This window comes from Halichoerus grypus, chromosome 1 (genome assembly GCF_964656455.1).
Source record: "Halichoerus grypus chromosome 1, mHalGry1.hap1.1, whole genome shotgun sequence".
Classification (NCBI taxonomy): domain Eukaryota; kingdom Metazoa; phylum Chordata; class Mammalia; order Carnivora; family Phocidae; genus Halichoerus; species Halichoerus grypus.
Genome location: NC_135712.1, coordinates 70,309,846 through 70,330,530, shown reverse-complemented (window position 1 = coordinate 70,330,530; position 20,685 = coordinate 70,309,846). Strand labels below are relative to the sequence as shown.

General features: G+C 38.7%; 1 protein-coding gene across 5 annotated transcripts in view; it reads left to right on the top strand.

Annotated features, from left to right (window-relative positions):
- Positions 1 to 20,685, top strand: part of PCYT1A (phosphate cytidylyltransferase 1A, choline) — a 62,085-nt gene that overhangs the window by 33,434 nt on the left and 7,966 nt on the right. For all 5 annotated transcript variants that reach the window (XM_036071882.2, XM_078067365.1, XM_078067356.1 and 2 more), the window contains 3 exons: positions 12,345 to 12,444; positions 18,020 to 18,136; positions 19,044 to 19,195. In XM_036071882.2, the coding sequence (XP_035927775.1) occupies positions 12,345 to 12,444; positions 18,020 to 18,136; positions 19,044 to 19,195 (369 nt within the window). The remainder of the gene's footprint in view (positions 1 to 12,344; positions 12,445 to 18,019; positions 18,137 to 19,043; positions 19,196 to 20,685) is intronic.

The following is a 20,685-nucleotide window of genomic DNA, read 5'->3' as shown; positions in this document are numbered from 1 at the left end:
ATGTGGGGCTCGATCCCAGGACTCTGGGATCATGCCCTGAGCCAAAGGCAGACGCTTAACGACTGAGCCACCCAGGCGCCGCTGAAGTTATTATTGATATATAATATTATTATGAAATCCATATTTTAAAATTCCAGTGAAAGGATTGTATGTTTCTGTGTTTTCTTTACCTATATTGACCATTAGCTGTTGATCAAACTGCAGTTTCCACTGTTTAGTTCTGGAGCTTCATGTAGTGCAAAGGGAAAAATATTTTTACTCTGACACAATTAACATTTGTTCCAAATCAGTACTCTGTCTTGAGCAATAAAAACAACTGGATTCCCCCAACAAGAGACATTTGCTTTAGGCCTGATATTGATGATGATATTGATGGTAGGGGCAAGTGTGTTAGTTTCCTATTGCTGCTTAACACATTGCCACAACTGTAGTGGCCTAAAACTGTACAGATATATTATCTTATAGTTCTGGAGGTCAGAAGTCTGAAATGGGTTTCAGAGGGCTAAAATCAAAGTGTTGATAGGGCTGGAGGTTCTAAGGGAGAATCTGTTTTCTTGTCTTTTCCAGCTTTGAGGGGGCTGTCCCCATTGCTTTGCTCATGGTACCAGCTAGCAATCACATCACTCTTACTGCTGCTTCTGTCATCACATCTCTGCTGATTCTGACTTTTCTGCCTCTCACGTACAAAGACCCTTGTGATTACATTGAACATACCTGAATAATCCAGGATAATCACCCTGGTTCAAAATCCTTTAATTTAATCATATCCGCAAAGCCCTTTTTGCCATGTAAGGTAACATAGTCCCAGGTTCTAGAGAATAACATGTAGACGTCTTTAGGGGACCATTATTCACTGTAGCAAGTATACTCAGAAAATGACTCAGCAGTAAATAAAACAGGCCATTGTTAATTTCTGAATGCTTCTTAGAGAATTCAGGTTAAGGAGATATGGTGATAAGCACCAATTCAGCAATCAGTCTTGGAGTAGGACAAGTTATAACCAAGTAGTTGATACTCGTTGCCAGTCACAATAGCCAGGGATAGAGCAAAGGCCAGCTTAGCGGAATGGGATCTTAAAAGACTTAAATTTCTTGGTCCTTAGAATTGAGGAATTTCAATGCTTTAAATTACTTTGCTTCATGTATTCATGTCACAAATCAGTTGAGTGACTTCCTACTTATCCACATTCCTCTCTAGTACACACTGGCTATTTAGCATGCGCTAATGGTCAAAGATTCACTTGCCCAACAGGCTGTACCAACCCTAGTGAGGGGTGTCTGTTAAATAAACTTGTCTGTCGTCTCCATTGTACACTTGTATGTTCTATCTCTGACCCCTTTTCAGCTCTGTAGCAAAAGCAAACAAGATTTTTTTCTTTTTCTTTTTAATAACAGCTCTATTGAGATCATATAATCCACCCATTTAACTATACAATTCAGTGGTTTGGGGTATATTTAGAGTTGTGCAGCCATCACCACAACCAATTTTAGAATATTTTCATCACCCCCCAAAAAAGTCCCATCCCCATTCACAGTCACTTTCCATTACCTCCTAACTTCCAGCCTCTGGAAACTGCTATAGTAGTTAGGTCTCTATAGATTTGCCTATTCTGGACATTACATATAAATGGCATACATACATACATAGTCTTGTGGCTGGCTTCTTTTCGCTGAGCATGTTTTTAAGATTCATTAATGTTGTAGCATGTATTTGTACGTCATTTCTTTTTGTTGACAAATAATATTCCATCACATACCACATTTTACTTACCCACTCATTAGTTGACATTTGAGTTGAACAAACAAGATTTTATCACATACAATGTGCCAGCATGGCCAGTAGGTGATAGGAGTATAAAGATAAATAAGACCTTCCCTTTGAGAGATGTGAGCCTAATACGAGGCTCTATAGCTTAGAGCGCAGAAGAAGTTTTTTGGTTTTTTTTCCTTGCAAGGGGGAGAGAAATTACCAAGTATTAGTAGCTGGGGTGGTGGGTCAGAATGAATTGGAAAGAAGAGAGAAAATAATTAAGGAGGAATAATAAAGGTATAACTTTATGGCTAGTTTGTTTATAAGTATAAAGAATTTACTGATACAGATGTTTCTAAAGATACAATCAAAAAGAATCACAAAAATATTTACGAAGAATAAGACTTTTAGCCTATCTTAATATTTATCATATGTATAAATAAATCACAAATTGACAATAGTTCTGCTAATGGAGATAGATCTCACAATCTCATATATTGAGAACATCAATGTGCCAGTTGCTATGCATTGGAGATGCAAAGATGAAAAAATGACCGGGGCACCTGGGTGGCTCAGTTGTTAAGCATCTGCCTTCGGCTCAGGTCATGATCCCAGGGTCCTGGGATCGAGCCCCGCATCGGGCTCCCTGCTCCGTGGGAAGCCTGCTTCGTCCTCTCCCACTCCCTGCTTGTGTTCCTTCTCTCGCTGTGTCTCTCTATGTCAAATAAATAAATAAAATCTTTAAAAAAATATTAAAAAAAAAAAAGAAAAGATGACCTTGCCCTTAAGAAGCTCACAGACAGGGGCACCTGGGTGGCTCAGTCAGTTAAGTGTCTGCCTTTGGTTTAGGTCATAATCCCAGGATCCTGGGATCAGGCCTCACATCGGGCTCCCTGCTCAGTGGAGAGTCTGCTTCTCCCTCTCCCTCTCCATCTGTATGCTCACTCACTCACTCTCTCAAATAAATAAAAAAGAAGCTTCTTAAAAAAAAAAAAAAAGCTCACAGACAAATAGGGGAAATAGATAAATAATTAAGATACAGAATGAGGGGTGCCTGGGTGGCTCAGTCAGTTAAGCATCTGACTCTTGATTTTGGCTTAGGTTATGATATCAGGGTTGTGAGGTTGAGCCCCACATCAGGCTCTGCACTGAGCAGGGAGCCTGCTTAGAGTTCTCTTTTCTCCCTCTCCCTCAGCCCCTCCCCTGCTTGCATACTCTCTCTCCTAAAAAAAAAAAATAGCTAAATAGAAGAAAGAAGAGCAACAGATAAACTTGGATCTAGGGGTGGGGACAGTGGTTTTGGAAAAGCTTCATTGAGATTATTTCTGAGCTGAACTTTGAAGGATAAATAGGAATTCAAGGAATGGACAAGGGGCACCTGGGTGGCTCAGTTGGTTAAGCGTCTGACTCTTGATCTCAGCTCAACTCTTGATCTCAGGGTTGTGAGTTCAGGCCCCGTGTTGGGCTCCATGCTGGGCGTGGAACCTACTAAAAAAAAAAATTCTCCAAGAAATGGGTAAGAGATAGAATATAAGTTCAAGTGTGAAATAATAGTATGTTTAGCAAACTATGAGTAATATTACTAGAGTTTAAAGTTCAGAATAATAATCTGCAATAGATAAGGTAAGGGAGCAAAGGGCTGATTATGAAGGATCTTGTGTGCTGTGCTAAGGAGTTTGAACTTTATCTTGTGGATAATGTGATCAGATTTGTAGTTTAGAAGATCATCCTGATTGTTTTGGAAAGGATTAGTTGAAACAGGGATTGACAGAAACCAAAGGACTAGTTGTGAGATTGTTGTAATGATCCAGGTTGGAGATAATGAGAACTTAAACTAAAATTTTAAGTTTTTAAGGGGTAAAATAGACAATCCTTAGACATCGGGATGTAAAGGATGAGAGGTGTTAAAGATGACTCCTGGATTTCAGTCTTAGGTAGATTGTATAGATGGCATGCTTCTTACTTAAAGTAGAAATACAGAAAGATGGTTTAGGAGAAAGATGATTTTAATTTAGTACAGGTTCAACTTAGAAGGTCTAGGAGACATCCAAATAGTGGTTAGATAGATGAGCTCATTGTTTACATTCATTGAAATGGCAATAGGAGTCAGGGAGAATTATTGCTTTTCTTTTCTCCTTCTTACCTCCCTCTCCCCCCTTCTCCCTTTCTCCCTTTCTCCCTTTTCCTTTTCTTTCCTACCTTCCCTCCTCCCTCCCTCCCTTCCTTCCTTCCCATCCCCAGGGAGTGGAATCTTTTTGTTCTGTTCCTTATCCCTTCTTTCTCACACCATGTGGTATTCCTCTTGACTTCACAGCCTTTCCTCTAGCAATATGGAAAAAATTTAGATCTCAGTAAGACCTGTTACCATTTGTGCAGCATGTTTGGGTAAAAGGGAAATGTTTCTCTGTCATTGTGAAAGTTTTTGCTGAAAAATGTTTAAGAATCCTTGGAAGTAGAGTACTGGGAAGCCAATATCAAGTTCTGGTCATAATCTGAGTTATCTCCATTCCCTATTCCTAAGGACACCAGAATCTCATCTCTTTCACTGGAATTTTGAGGAATAGTGAGTTAATATATGTGAACATAATCAGGAGAAGTTTTTATGAAAGCAGTATTGCATTCAGAAGATCATTCATAATTTGGGGATGATGATCATTAATCGTTATAATAGTATTAGTTATAATTTGTATAGAATTAGAAACTTGATATAGCATCTAGAATCTAATCTCTTAGATTAATACAATTTAGTTAATTTTGTTGGCATAATGAAACCTGTGTGCCATAGAACAACATGAGCTCATGTTGATGATGACCTAAATTTGTTGAGTGCCACTATATGTGAAACATTGTGCTAGTTACTTTGCATATGCTCTTTTATTTAATCCTTGTAGCCATCTTATGGGGGCATGTATTATATTCCATTTAATAGAAGAGGAAAGCTGTGATTTCACAGCTATTAAGTGATAGAGTTGGGATTGATTTATTTATTTATTTTAAAGATTTTATTTATTTATTATGTCAGAGAGAGAGCACACAAGCAGGGGGAGCAGCAGGCAGAGGGAGAAGCAGGCTCCCCACTGAGCAAGGAGCCCGATGTGGGACTCAATCCCAGGACCCCCTGGGATCATGACCTGAGCCGAAGACAGATGCTTAACCGACTGAGCCACCCAGGCGTCCCTAGAGTTGGTATTTAGATTTAAGTTTTTTCAAGTTCTAAATCCATGCCGTTTCATTTATGCTTCACAATCAGATAGTCAAACGACTTGGAAATAATATTCTGCAGGATTCCCTTGAGATTAAAATGAAGGAGGTATGTTTTAGGAGAATAAAGGTAGAAATACTTAGTCCTACTTTTATAAGGCTTAGCTTCTAGAGACACTGTTTTTAGAAAGATATTTTTAGAAATACTATTCATTCTAACTGGATTTGAGAATGAGAAAGATTTTGCTGATCTGTTGTAGTTGAAGAACCTCAGGTTTCATTTTCTATACTTAGGAGGAATTGAAACCCTAGCCAGGAGAGATATCTGCATTTGCCTTCTGCCTTGGAACATACATAGTATACAGGGAAGATTGAAGAAACAGCTGTAAAAGATAGAACACTTTTTTTTTTTTTAAGATTTTATTTTATTTATTTTAAAGAGAGAGAGAGAGAAGGAGTGTGGGTGCGTGTGAGCGGGGGAGGGGCAGAGGGAGAGGGAAAGAGAGAATCCCAAGCAGAACTCTGTGCTGACCACGGAGCCTGACACGGGGCTCGATCCCAGGACCCTGAGATCATGACCTGAGCTGAAATCTAGAGTTAGATGCTTAACCGACTGAGCCACCCAGGTGCCCTGAAAGATAGGATACTTTAATGTATCTTTTTAAATTGAGATAAAATTCATGTAACATAAAATTCATGTAACATAAAATTCACTGTTTAAACCATTAAAAAGTGTACAATTCAGTGTTTTTTTAGTGTATTCACAATGTTAATGCAGCCATCACCACTGTCACTGTCTAATTCCAGAACATTTTCATCACCACAAAAAGAAGCCCCATATCTGTTAGCAGTCACCTCCCCCATCCCCCCAACCTATCCCCTGGCAACCACTAATCTACTTTCTGTCTCTAGGTATTTGTCTATTTTGGACGTTTCATATAAATGGAATCATATAGTATGTGGCCTTTTGTATCTGGCTTCTTATATTTAACATTGTTTTCAAGGTCCATCCAGGTGGTAGCATATATTAATACTGCATTCATTTTTACAGGTGAATAATATTACACATAGACATACCATTTTGTGTATCCATTCATCACTTTTTGGCTATCGTGAATAATGCTGTTATGAACATTATTCATGTATAGGTTTTTAAAAATACATATATGTTTTCAGGGGTGCCTGGCTGGCCCAGTCAGTGGACCATGTGATTCTTGATCTTGAGGTCATGAGTTCAAGCCCCATGTTGGGCGTAGAGCCTACTTTAAAAAATAATAATAAAATAAAATCTTTGTTTTCATTCTCTTGGTTATATACCCAGGAGTGTAATTTCTGGATCATATGGTATTCTGTGTTTAACATTTTGAAGAACTATTTTCCAAAGTTGGGCACCAGTTTACATTCACAGCAGCAGTGTATGAAGGTTCCAGTTTCTCCACATTCTTGCCATCACTGTTTTTGCCAGTGTTTTTGCTCATAGCCATCCTAGTGGGTGTGAAGTGGTATCATTGTGGTTTTCATTTGCATTTCCATGATGACTAATGTTGTTGAGCATCTTTCCATGTGCTTTTTGGCCATTAGTATATCTTCTTTGGAGAAATGTCTAGATCCCTTTTCCTCCCTTCCATTTTCCATGGCCTAACCCTAGATCTTTCACAGTTTCTTTTCCTAGAGCTGTTAACTTGGCCTTCTTTAGATTAATGTTTCTAGCTTGATCTGGGCTTAATACAGTGCTCAGCAGTTCCATTAGTCATTTGCTGATGCTCTGGTACATTTCCCACAACAGCTATTCCACATATTTTCTACTTTCCTCAGGCTTTCAGTCTCATTCCAACCTCACTGTTTTTCATAGGACATTTCATGTCCTTCTTACTATACTGATAAAATTGAGGACATCAGATATAAATTTGTGTGTCTTTCCTCCTTTACATCTAACATTGTCCTTTTATCACCTTCCTTTCTTCTTTTAGAAAAGGGTGATCCTTCCTATTTCTGAAGCTAATACTTCCCCCCCGCCCCCCCCCGCTTTCCTTTGAAGCCATTCCCTACCATTTCTCTAGACTCTTCCTTCCTTAGTTATCTGTTTTTTCCTTCTCCGGTATTTTCGGTCTCTTTGGCTCCTTTTCCTCTGTCTTTGACATGTACAGATCTCCTGAACTTAAAAAAAAAAAAAAAAGAAAGAAAGCCACTTGCTCTTTCTGTCTCCTCTAGGTACCTTTCAGTTTTTCTCATTCCTTTTATAGATACACATATCTAATGAGAGATTATTACTAATCTATTTCCCTTTCTTCTAATTTTCTTAAAGGCACTGGTGTTCTGACTTTTATTAATATATTCTAGAAGGTCTCTAATAGTCATTTAAATCTCCAAATTCAAAGACTTCTCTCAGGTCTCATTTTCTTTGATCTCAACTCCTTTTTTTTAAAACTTCCCCATTCCTGCTACTGTACTACTGGTACTACAATCTTATTTTCAGTTCAAAAATTCATTGTAAATGCCTCGTTTTCCTCAAGTGACAATATTTTCTCTCCTTTTTTTTTTTTTTTTTTTAAGATTTTATTTATTTATTTGACAGAGAGATAGCGAGAGGGGGAACACAGCAGGGGGAGTGTGAGGGAGAAGCAGGCTTCCCGCAGAGCAGGGAGCCCGATGCGGGGCTCGATCCCAGGACCCCGGGATCATGACCTGAGCCGAAGGCAGATGCTTAATGGCTGAGCCACCCAGGCGCCCCAATATTTTTTCTTTTTACCATGTACTACCCATTCTTCCTTCACAAAATCTACCACCCTTTCTACTCCCACAGCAACATTAATGGAAAAATCTGTAAGCCCATTTTCTTCTCCCTATAATAACCTCTGAACTGGTCTCTTTCTGAATATGCAGAATAATCAATGGTGTCCTAGTAAACTGGCTCACTGCAGAGGAAAAAACCCTCTGATATGTAGCATTTGCTGATTTCTGTGGCTGAGATCAGACTACCAATGATTTAATAACTGGCCCACAAAATTCCTGAATATTTAACAACCAACTCCAGTACACCATTGGTAATAACTTTCAGAGACACAATAAAACCCGTCTTTGATCTACATGTACTATTGTTAATAAATACATTTTTTTCTATTTGTTTTACAGATTTTTGCCTGTTTTTATATATAAACATATATAAACTTTATTGCTATAATTCATATACCATTATAATTCACATACCCATTTCAAGTGTGCAATGAAGTGTGCAGAGTGTGCAACCATCATCATAATCTATTTTAGAACATGTTTATCACCCCAGGGAGAAGCCCTGTATCCATTAGCAGTTACTCTCCATTTGTCCCTAATCCTCCAAGCCCTGTATAACCACTAATTTACTTTCTGTATAAATTTTCCTATTCTGGATATTATATATAAATGGAATCATACAATAAGTGGTCTTTTGTGGCCAGCTTCTTTCACTTAGCATAATATTTTCAAGATTTCAGGATCCCTGTTGTGGCATGTGTCAGTACTACATTCCTTTTTATGCCCAAATGTCATTTGTTTCTCGAGGTATAACTTAAATATAATAGAGTGCACAGACCTTGAGTGTACAGCTCAATAAATTTTTACATATGTATATATCCATGTAATCACCAGTATTCCCAGAAGACTCTCACGCCCCTGCTTGTCAGTATCCACTTTACCCAAATTTCCTCCTTTTCCTGTGGCTTCTAGTCATCATAGATTAGCTTTGCCTGTTTTTGACCTTTATATACATAGAATCATAAATTATGTGTTATTTTGTGAATAGCATATGTTTTTAGAAACACAAACTACTGTTAAGCAACTCTGAGTACTAACTTCTAGAGGATAAATTGTCTAATCTGTAGAGAAATCTCTATTAACTAAAGAAAATTGTATATTTGGGTCATTGGTCTATTCTTATCTCCTTTAAAAAATGTTCTTAAATTGGGGCGCCTGGGTGGCTCAGTCGTTAAGCGTTTGCCTTCAGCTCAGGTCATGATCCCAGGTTCTTGGGATTGAGCCCCGCATCGGGCTCCCTGCTCAGTGGGAAGTCTGCTTCTTCCTCTCCCACTCCCTCTGCTTGTGTTCCCTCTCTCACTGTGTCTCTCTCTGATCTTTTAAAAAAAATGTTCTTAAAAAGGATAGCACACAGGGCGCCTGGGTGGCTCAGTTGGTTAAGCGACTGCCTTCGGCTCAGGTCATGATCCTGGAGTTCCGGGATCGAGTCCCACATCGGGCTCCCTGCTCAGCAGGGAGTCTGCTTCTCCCTCTCCCGCTCCCCCCTCTTGTGCTCTTTCTCTCTCTCACTCTCTCTCTCAAATAAATAAATAAATAAAATCTTTAAAAAAAAAAGGATAGCACACATATGTACCCATGTCTCCTAAAAATGAATGTTTTATCTTTATAGCTTTAGCATATCTTAAACTAAGCTTATTATATAAGTGATTTTTAAAAAGAAACAGTTTTTTTTAAAGATTTATTTATTTTTAGAGAGAGCGCGAACATTGGGGAGGGACAGAGGAAGACAGAGAGAGATAATCTTAAGCAGGCTCCCCACTCACAATCCTGAGATCATGACCTGAGCTGAAATCAAGAGTCAGATGTCCAACCAACTGAGCCACCCAGGTGCCCCAAAAAGAAACATGTTTTAATTTTAAAACCTAATCTTAAAGGACGCCCGGGTGGCTCAGTCAGTTGAGTGTCTACCTCTTAGTTTCTGCTTGGGTTATGATCTCATGGTGAACCCTGAGTCAGGCTCTGCATCCAGGGTGGGAGTCTGCTTGAGGATTCTCCCCCTCTGCCTCTCCTCCTACTCACGCTCTCTTTCTCTCTCTCTCTCAAATAAATATATAAATCTAAAACCTCATCTTAAAAAATCCATCCTTATCTGAAAAGAAAACAAAACAGTGTCTTCCCAGTTCCTGGATTCAGCCCAATCATAATGTGATCTATTTAGAATTTAAAATTCTAAGCAAACATTACTACAGCCCAACAGAAATTAAAAGAATTATAAGGGAATGTTATGAACAACTGAATGCCAAAAAATTTGACAATTTAAATAAAATAGAAATTCCTAGAAAGAGACAAATTACCAAAACTGACCCAAGATGAAATAGAAAATCTGAATGGACTTATCCCAAGTTAAAAAAAAAAAATCAAATTTATTTTTAAAAACCTTCCCACAAAGACAAGCCCAGTCCCAGATGCTTCATTGGTGAATTCTTTCAAACTTTAGGGAAGAAATAGTTCCCTGTTCTGAACAGTTCCTCTGCTATTTCAGAGAATATTTTCTATCCCATTTTATGAAACCAAACATCAAAGCCAGGCCAAAAAAAAAAAAAAAAAACACAAGAAAAGGAAACTATAGTTCAAAATTTCTCACAAACTTATATGTAAAAATCCTTAACAAGATATTAACAAATCCAGGAACATATAAAAAGATTTATATAGCATGACCAAGGGGGATTTTACTCTGGAATGCAAGGTTGGTTTGACATCCTAAAACTCAATCTAATACACCAGAAATAACAAAACACAAAACCAGAATATGAATGTTTTAGTAATGCAGAAAAAGCATGTGACAAAATCCAACACCTTTCTATTATAAAAACTCTCAACAAATTGCAAAAACAAGGGCAATTCCTCAGTTGATAAATGGCATCCACAAAAAACCTAGTTAACATAATATTTAATGGTGAAAGATTGCATGCTTCACCCCTAAGATTGGGAAAAAGGCAAGGATATTTGTTCTTGTTACTTCTGTTCAACATTGTGCTAGAGATTCCAACTAAGGCAATAAGGGATAATAAAAAGGAAATTAAAGGCATCCAGATTGGAAAGAAGTAAAACGTCTTTAGTCACAGATGACATGATCTCATATGTAGAAAATCCTAAGGAATCTACCAAAGTGCTAGAACTAATAATTGAGTTTAGCAAAGTCACAGGACCAAGATCAAAATACAAAAATCATCTGAAATTATACACACAGACACAACATTTGCACATATAAATCAATTTGCATTTCTATAGACTAGCAAGGGACAATCCAAAAATAAAGTTAAGAGAAACAATTCCCTTCACAATAGAATCAAATAGAATAAAATACTTAAGAATAAATTTTTTTTAGATTTTATTTATTTATTTGACAGAGACACAACGGGAGAGAAGGAACACAAGCAGGGGGAGTGGGAGAGGGAGAAGTAGGCTTCCCACTGAAGAGGGAGCCCGATGCGGGGCTCGATTCCAGGACCCTGGGATCATGACCTGAGCTGAAGGCAGATGCTTAACCATCTGAGCCACCCAGGCGCCCCAAGAATAAATTTTTAAAAAATATTTTATTTATTTCTTTGAGAGAGAGAGACAGAACAAGCAGGGGGAGGACCCCAGAGGGAGAGGGAGAAGCAGGCTCCCCACTGATCAGGAAGCCCGATATGGGGCTCGATCCCAGGACCCTGGGATCATGACCTGAGCTGAAGGCAGATGCTTACCTGACTGAGCCACCCAGGTGCCCCAAAAATAAATTTAACAAAAACTCTGAAGTAAGGCTTTCCTCTGTAGAAGAAAGAGCATTCCTGCATTCTTATTTCAGCTTTGCCTCTGAGTAATTGCATATAATTCATACAATTTCTTTGAACCTTGTTTTCCTCATCTTTAAATTGAGAATTATTGTGCTTCTTGCCTCACAGGGCTGTTATGAGCATTAGAATATATTTATAGTGTAAAGCATTATACAGTGATAATCATACTTAATAAAGCATACAGAAGCTATTTGCCTTCCCAGTCCCCTAGTTGAAGTGGTATGAAAATGTACTTAAGAACCTTGGCAATTTCCAGGGCGCCTGGGTGGCTCAGTCCTTGGGTGTCTGCCTTCGGCTCGGGTGGTGATCCCAGGGTCCTGGGAGCAAGCCCCACATCGGGCTCCCTGCTCATTTTGAAGCCTGCTTCTCCCTCTCCCACTCCCCCTGCTTGTGTTCCCTCTCTCGCTGTGTCTCTCTGTCAAATAAATAAATAAAATCTTAAAAAAAAAAAAAAGAACCTTGGCAATTTCATCACATAGAACAGGGTCGGGTGTTGTGCCAGGTAGTGGAGGAGCCATTATTCTGGACCCAGTTAGTTGGGACTATGCTTAGTTTCCCATCCACCTCGCTCAATATTACCCTGAAATCACCAGTAAGACATTTATCTTTCCTATCATGATTTATTGATTTACGCATTTGGTAAAAGGTTGCAACTTTCACTTGTCATTTTGAAATGCCTTTTTTTCTTTTGTTATGGCTTTAGGAGGAACTTAATACCAGTATATTGAATAACTGATTGTTCTTTAAAGTTGCCATTTTTTGAGTATTTCAGTCTATACCATTGAATTTAACTTTCTTTTCCTTCACTTTCCTCTTCTTAAGGGCTTACAGCAGCCAGCTCCTTTTTCTGACGAAATTGAAGTTGACTTTAGTAAGCCCTATGTCAGGGTAACTATGGAAGAAGCTAGCAGAGGAACTCCTTGTAAGTAAATGCCTATTTATACTGTTGTTTTACTCTTGTTTTTAGCATTCAATTGTATTTATCAAACATACATGTACTTTCTATATTTTTTCCTCAGTTTACTTGTAAAGTCTAGTTAGGGGAGGGTTTCCTCCCATCTCCCAGTTGTTCTCTTTGGGAAAAATAACTGTACTCCATAAAATTTCATTTTTTCTTCTTCTTATAAACTTGTTTCCTGTGATGTTGTTACAGCTTGAGATATAGTGGAACAGAGATAATAGGGTATTAGCCCGAGCTGGATTATAATCTCGTCTGTTTTTACAAAGGTCCAAAAATATGTCAGGCTGTCACGTTTTTAATAGCCTTCAGAATTGTCCCCCAGATCTCCCTTTCTATAAGTTAGTACCCTAGCTATGATGCTCCTATAGGACAAAAATATTCCTAAGTGGGAAGATTCTTATCACTTAACTTTATCTTTACTGATATTTTTTAGGTTTTTTTTTTAAATACTCACTTTATTATTTTTAAACCCTATACTCTTTATTTCTATGCTTAGTTTACATCATTAATGAGCTATTTTTGACTACATAAATTATTAATATGTATTCTAGATACTCTTCCTGTTTTGGACAAGTGGATTTAGGGATCATCATAAAGAGAAACTTCCTTGAGTGTTAGGAATATAAAGCCCTATAGGCAGCTGTCCTTACTTATTTGTAAATTCTCCAATTCTTTTTTTCAATCCTTTTTTGGTTCTTTCCATTACTATGGTAAGTGTTCTGTCTACTCTGTAAATGTAGGCCTGCACTCAAACCCAGGCAAGTACTAGGGAACAAGAGGTAGTTACAGCCACAAGTCTATACATTTCCACTAGATAGAAGATATTTGTGGTTACTTCTTTTTTTTTTTTATAAAGGTTGTTTTTTGTTTTGTTTTTGTTTTTGTTTTTGTTTTTTTTTAAAGATTTTTATTTATTTATTTGACAGAGAGAGACACAGGGAGAGAGGGAACACAAGCAGGGGGAGTGGGAGAGAGAGAAGCAGGCTTCCCGCGGAGCAGGGAGCCCGATGCGGGGCTCGATCCCAGGACCCTGGGATCATGACCTGAGCTGAAGGCAGACGCTTAACGACTGAGCCACCCAGGCGCCCCTGTGGTTACTTCTTAATAGTGTTAGTATGTTTGCTCTCTGTTGTAATTGAAGAGTAGCAAAATATGAATAGACATGAATGCTGGACAATTTCAGGCCATGGATCCCAGTACTCCTTAGCTATTTCTTGGCTATATGGAGCATAGCTTTTGAGTCCTCAAAATTCCAGAGAATGCTTTCTTTTTGCAAAAGTGTTTAGATGTAGCTCATGTTGATCACGACCCTTCTGACTCATGATGGTATTTTGGACTTGGCTCCCCTTGAGTAATAAGCAGGCCAATGGGGCAGGGCAAAATGACAACAAAACGGTGTAGTGGTGTCAGGTCAAATTTCAAAATGCCATCAAACAGTTCAAGGATCACATTCACATGTGATAGTAGACCTGTTGAAGGCAAGATCTTTTCATGTGCTCTCTAATAACACACATTCAGAATGTAGTACTTCACTCAGATCTGATCACGTTGGCTATATTACCCAGCTTATTGCTAATCTATCCACAAATCACCTGTGGTACATAAAATGTTTGTGTGTGCATGTGTACTATTCCCAAGTTTTAAAGCTTATAGTTAACAAGCACTAACTAATCTAATTTTTAACAATTTTAGAATTAGAATTTTAACAATTTTAGAATTTTATAAGTCATTTTTTGAGATTATCTACTTTATCATCTCTTCATTATATACATGAAGAAATTGAAGTCCTCAGAAACTAAGAAGTGAGAGCTTCCCTATAATAAAACAAATAATTAGTGATAGAATTGAAACTAAAACCTAAGTTTTTCCATCTTTGTGTTCTTTTCACCCTGGAGTGATGCTGCTCTTTGTAGACATTAGTTATAAAAAATAGAAGGCCATTGGCAAACTGATTGCATTTTAGGTGGAACAAAGAGTCACAAATTCACCTATAAAGTTGGCTGGTCTAATTTGGTCTCCAGTTTTTCTCCTATATCTCATTCTGTCTGTTCAGTCTTAAGTTAAATAACCACGTGACTATTCATGCCAGTGTTGGACAAGGAGTAAACCAATAAAGAATCTACACATGCCATGATTAGTGAATTTTAAACCAATAACTTGGACAAGGGGCATCCTTCCCCCCCCACACCATGTCTTCACTAGGGAGGTTAAGGGAATACAAGAAAGGAGTTGGTATAATCTAGGAGAAAACTCACTACCCAGAGGGAAAAAAAATATAGCTTGAGAGATGAAAAGCTTATTTCTTTTGGAAGATGAAAGAAAAAAGTCAGCAATATGTTTTCTAGGAGAAAGGGAAAAAAAAGGCAAAGTCTGAAGGGCAATGGAATCTGTTAGGGGCAAAAGTTTTGGTGATAGGTATTTGAGAGAATATATCAAAAGATGCAGTAAATTGAAACACAGATCTGTTCTGCCTAAAGGAAAACATATATTTATTTAGCCAACAGTAGTGCAAGGACTATAATTTATAAAACAAATCAGGAACATTTTGAAAGTGAAAGGGGGTTGCTCTTAATAATAAGCTGAGACAATATATAAATCAGGGTTTGGTCATCCTGGCCAGTAGACACTTGGTAAGAGAATGAATAACTCGTGCTTTTCCCCACATTTTCTCATTCAACAGTGTTCCTTTCTGGCCGTTTGGTTGCTATATTAGCCTGGGTTTGCTAAAGACTTGGGGGTAAGTCATGGGGAATTGAGAGTTTAGGAGGCTGGGGAAACACTGAAGAGGGCAAGAAGCACATCTGGAGTTTGGTCTGAGAAAGGGTTCGGTGGTGACTTGGCCTGATAACAGGATGATTAACCCTGGCAAACAGCCACTAGATCAACAGCATTTTGTACTACTGTACTATTTCCACCATCCTCATCTCGCTTTGCCCATGCTATACGCTAATGTCAAAGAAACAACAACAAAATATTCTTAATTTTTGTATTCTATGCTTTGTCTTTTAGGATCAAAAAAAGTGAGATCATAGTCATGCTGGACTTGTTTAGGAAAGATGGAAGTATGTTAGTTACTTCATGGTCATGATTTCTAGGATGTAGAAGACAGATTAGGCTCCTCAGATTTTGTTTTATTTTGCTTTGTTTTATGGATGAGGAAACTGAGTCTTAAAGAGGTTAAGATTACAGAGGAAGGAGGCTGGTGGTTAAGTTGGAGCTGTAATTTTTCTGACTCTTAAATCCATTATATTGTTTTTCGTTATATTGGCATATCTGTTTTATTTAAAAATTTCATTTCCTATATTATAAACCAATACATTCCCATGGCCTAACATTAATAAAGTACAAATAATGTACAGAGTGAAATGTCTTCCTATTATCACTATCTCACAGCCACACACTGTCCCTCCCTCCCACCCTTTTAGTAGGTGTATCATGGTACATTCAGTCCTTCCATTGAGATTTAGGTTGTTTCCAAACTTTGATTATTACAAACTATGCTGCAATGGATAACATACATATTTACAAATCTATCTGTGAGAAAAATTCCTAGAAATAGAATAGCTGGGCCATTGTAGGTGTAGCTGGGCCATTGTAGGAGATAAGAAAACATCCGATGATGGGCGCCTGGGTGGCTCAGATGTTTAAGCGTCTGCCTTCGGCTCAGGTCATGATCCCAGGGTCCTGGGATCGAGTCCCGCATTGGGCTCCTTGCTCAGCGGGGAGTCTGCTTCTCCCTCTCCCTCTCCCCCTGCTTGTTTTCTCTCTGTCTCTCTCGCAAATGAATAAATAAAATCTTTAAAAAAAAAAAAAAAGAAAACATCCGATGACTTTAGGTACTTTCCAGAAAAAAAGGGTAAAAGCATTTGTCTTTTGATAGATATTGTCTAATTGCCCTTTTTTAAAAGATTTTATTTATTTATTTGAGAGAGAAAGCATGTGCATGCTTGGTGCACGAGTAGGAGAAGGAAGAAAGGGGCAGAGGGAGAGGGAGAAGCAGACACCCTGCTGAGCAGGGAGCCTGATGCGGGGCTCCAGCCCAGGACTCCCAGATCAAGACCTGAGCCAAAGGCAGATGCTTAACCAACTGAACCACCCAGGCACCCCTCTAATTGCCCTTAAAGTTGTACCAATTTATGTTTCTATCCCCAGTGTATGATTTCTCAGTTTAAAAGCTACTTATTTATCGATAAAGCTATCTGGAAAGAAAAGTCCACAGACCTTTTGAGAACCAGTTTTCTCCCCCTTGATCCATTGTCCTCAAGACAGGAGGGAGAAGATGTATCTTACCCCTACCTTCAGGATGGTATATCTGATGAGGCTCCCCTTCTTTCCCAGAATGATGTAGCTGCTCCTACTGTTATTTTCTGCTGCTATAGTTAAATACTCTTCTTTTATTCACATATGGGAATATGTTACTAGGACTTGTTAGATTTATTATTTGAAGCATTATGTCAAATCCATTCTCAGTGTGTTTGTTTGGCTTTGGTATTAGTCTTGTGCCCCCAAGAGATCATTCATTACCTGGATTTTCTTTCATAGTCCACTACTACTAAAAATAGATAATCTGTTCTCTGTTATTCTCACTAATGGAGAGAAGAGGAAAAACTCTAACATAAAGTCCTATAAGATTGATATTTGACTTTTAAATACTTAGTATATCACCCTCTACTGAGAAAGTATAACATCATGCTCACTGTCAGGGAGAAATACTTGAAGGAATCCCATCTGTTATCACAGAGCAGGTATTGAGGGTGACTGGGACTGAGAAGCAATAAATTGGTAACTGATACCTTCACCCCTTTCACCTTCTCTGTCTCACCACTCACTGGGCAATTGGAGGGAGGTTTATTTTCAAAGCAAAGCTTAGTTATTAGTAATCAAGGCAGCCTGAAAATGAGAGAGCAAGCAGCGAGAGTATAGCTTAACTAATACTCTGTTTAAACATGACTGAAATTTAAGCATAAGCTGAAGGTGAGGATTTTGAAGTTTAGGACACATATGTTATGTAACTCTTCCCATTCACTTTTTTTTTTTTTTTTAAGATTTTATCTACTCATTTGAGAGAGAGAGCATGAGTGAGCAAGCAAGAGAGCACAAGTGGCAGAGGGAGAGGGAGAAGCAGGCTCCCTGTTGGGCAGGGAGCCCGATGTGGGGCTCGATCCTAGGACCCTGGGATCATGACCTGAGCTGAAGGCAGATACTTAACCGACTAAGCCACCCAGGTGCCCCTTCCCATTCACTTCTAAAATAACTTCAAGAAAAAGCAATCATGAAATCCAGTTACACGAGCAGTTTGATGAAATCAGGCTAACAGAGAGTCAATGGATGTGATGTCCAAAAAGAGTCTTTGGAGCCAAGGAAGTCTGTGATATTATTCCTCACAACCCCAACCCCTCCTTCCATTAGGGTGAATATCCAGAGAACACCTTGAGAAAGGGGTATGCAAGGATGGAACACAGTGCCATTTCTATTTGTCAAATATGAAGTATTGAATCAGTGTGTTTTTGTAATAAATTCTTTCCTTTGGATTTAGGTGATCGGCCTGTGAGAGTTTATGCCGATGGAATATTTGACTTATTTCACTGTGGTCATGCCCGGGCTCTGATGCAAGCAAAGAACCTTTTCCCTAATACATACCTCATTGTAGGAGGTAAGAAAACATCTGATGACTTTAGGTGCTTTCCAGAAAAAAAAAAAAAATTATAGTAGCCTTTTTCTCCTCTTGTAACATGAATACTGGCTCTTGGTTTGGTTTTTAAATGAGGGATATAGAACGGCCTCTCTAAAACATGAAGTATATGAATTATATAAACCTGCTGAGAGAAGCTCCAAGCTCTTTGACCTGAGATGTCCAGTTTTTATCTCTGTTTTTAGCTGAGTTTCTGCAGTTTGGGGAGCAACAGTGACCCCTATTGCCTACTTAAGAATAGCATTTATTCTAGATTTCGGTTTGTCTTTTTTTTTTTTTTTTCCTTTAGACTTTATTTATTTGAGAGAGTGTGTGAGGGGAGTGGGAGGAGAGAGAAGCAGAGAGGGAGGGAGAAGGACAAGCAGACTCTGTGCTGAGCATGGAGCCCAACAGGGGTCTCGATCCCAGGACCCTGAGATCATGACCCAAGCTGAGACCAAGAGTCAGATGCTCAACTGACTGAGCCACCCAGGCATCCCTGTTTATCATTTTGAATCAACTGAAGTGCAAAAGTCTGTTAAGCAAATATTACGTGGTCCAGTACAGTCTTATGAAAATATAAGAAAACATTTTTAAAAACTTAAGTGATGCAGAAATTCACAGCAGGTTAATTTCAAAGCCAAAGATTTTAGGCCCTGTTGTATCCTCTCCTCTCCACAAAGTGTGAACATGCTTTTTATTGAGCATTGGTCCTGAAGATGTATCTTGGATTAGGAAAAGCATTGTTACTCAGACTGAGCTGTATCCAGAAAATTCTTCTCCAGGTGGGAAGATTGGTTGCAGTCCTAGGAAACGGGAGAGGTTGGTGACTGAGGATTGGTTAAGCAAAGGGACTTTGACTTACAACTTTATGATGTGGTGAACTCAGTTTGCAGTGATGAGCTTACGCACAACTTCAAAGGCTTCACGGTGATGAATGAAAATGAGCGCTATGATGCAGTGCAGCACTGCCGCTATGTGGATGAGGTGGTGAGGAATGCCCCCTGGACCCTGACACCAGAGTTCCTGGCAGAACACCGGGTAAGAAACTCAGCACATGTCCCCATTCCTTGTTCTGGAATTCCCTCAACTCTCAAGACTTCTGGGACTTGGGGTAGTTTTCCACTAGCCTTTTTTTTTTTATTTTATGCTCTATGTAAATTTCACATAGAAGAGATGACAGTGATATTACTACTAATAATAATCATCCCTAACATTTATATGGGGTTTGGTGGTTTACAAGCACTTTTACATCCATTAATATTTCATTTGCTCCCCAAAACAATCTTATTGGGTAGCTATTATTTCTACTATACATATGAGAACAGAGCCAGAGAAACCAAATGACCTGGTCTGGGATACACAGTAGCAGGGCTAGAAACTGAACTCTTCAGTTAAGTGATTTTTATACCCCCACACTATGAATGTGTTCATCCTCCTAACATACCAGTCCTTTAGAATATACAGAGCCTCAGCTATGCTCTCAAGGAGTTCCAGGAAACATAGACTTCTCTTATACTGACTTAAATCTAGTTTCAGGGCTTTGATTTTGGGCTAGAAGTTGTATGGGATCAGAAACTGGGAGGTTTCCCACTTTTGCTCATTGAGTTAGTAGTATAAAACCCCTCACTCCTTTTAATTCTCACACGTTAAAGAAACAAGTTTCCTATAAATGGCGGGTATAAAAGGTGAGAAGGGTTTATCAGGTCAGGTCGAGGTCCCCAAGCTTGAGGAACCAGCAAGCATATTGTCAGTTCTCAGCAGGGGTATGTGGAATGTCAAAGGTGAGTTGTTCAATGAGGCAGAAAGAACAAAAGTAGCCAAAGTGCTTCAAAAGCAATACTTGGGGGTAGGCCTGAAGCTAAAGGGTATTTGTTAAAACTTTTGGGATTAGGACAGACCTTTTATAGTTCTCTAGCTTTTCTATATCAATACTTGACAGCCAGTGGTATCAAAGGTGATGAATAAGATTATTCTCAGCAACCACAGCCAGGCAGGCCCAGGCAGAAGAGGTTAGAGGAACTTTTAACTTCCCATTTCTCCTTGTTAGCAGTGAATCCTCAGCCAGCAGTCTTACTTGGCCACCATTCTTATTTTCAGTTTGCTGCCCATCGATCCCTGACAAATTGTTCATAGGTAATCAGGATGTTAGCTGAGAGTCTCTGACACATTCTTGATAGACATGCTTCACACTACAGTGGCTTCTGGGAATTAGGTATAGTAGTTGTATTAGCACTTACATTAGTAAAGGGCATATGGCCTACTAAGGAATGACCAAATAAGTAAGCTTAGCATATCTCTCTGAAAGATTATTGATCCCAGTGCTATTGATCTCTTTTCACTGTTGCAAGAGGTATTGACAGTAGTAAAATGATAAAGCCCAAGACCTAAAGGTCTTTTATGGCTTTGAATTTTACATTCCTCAGGAGTATAGATGTATCTGTTCTAGTAAAAGGGCTCTTGGTTGCTATTTTTATATTCCCACTCATCTCATGGACTGAGAGAGAAACCAGCTAAGGAAGAAGTGACCT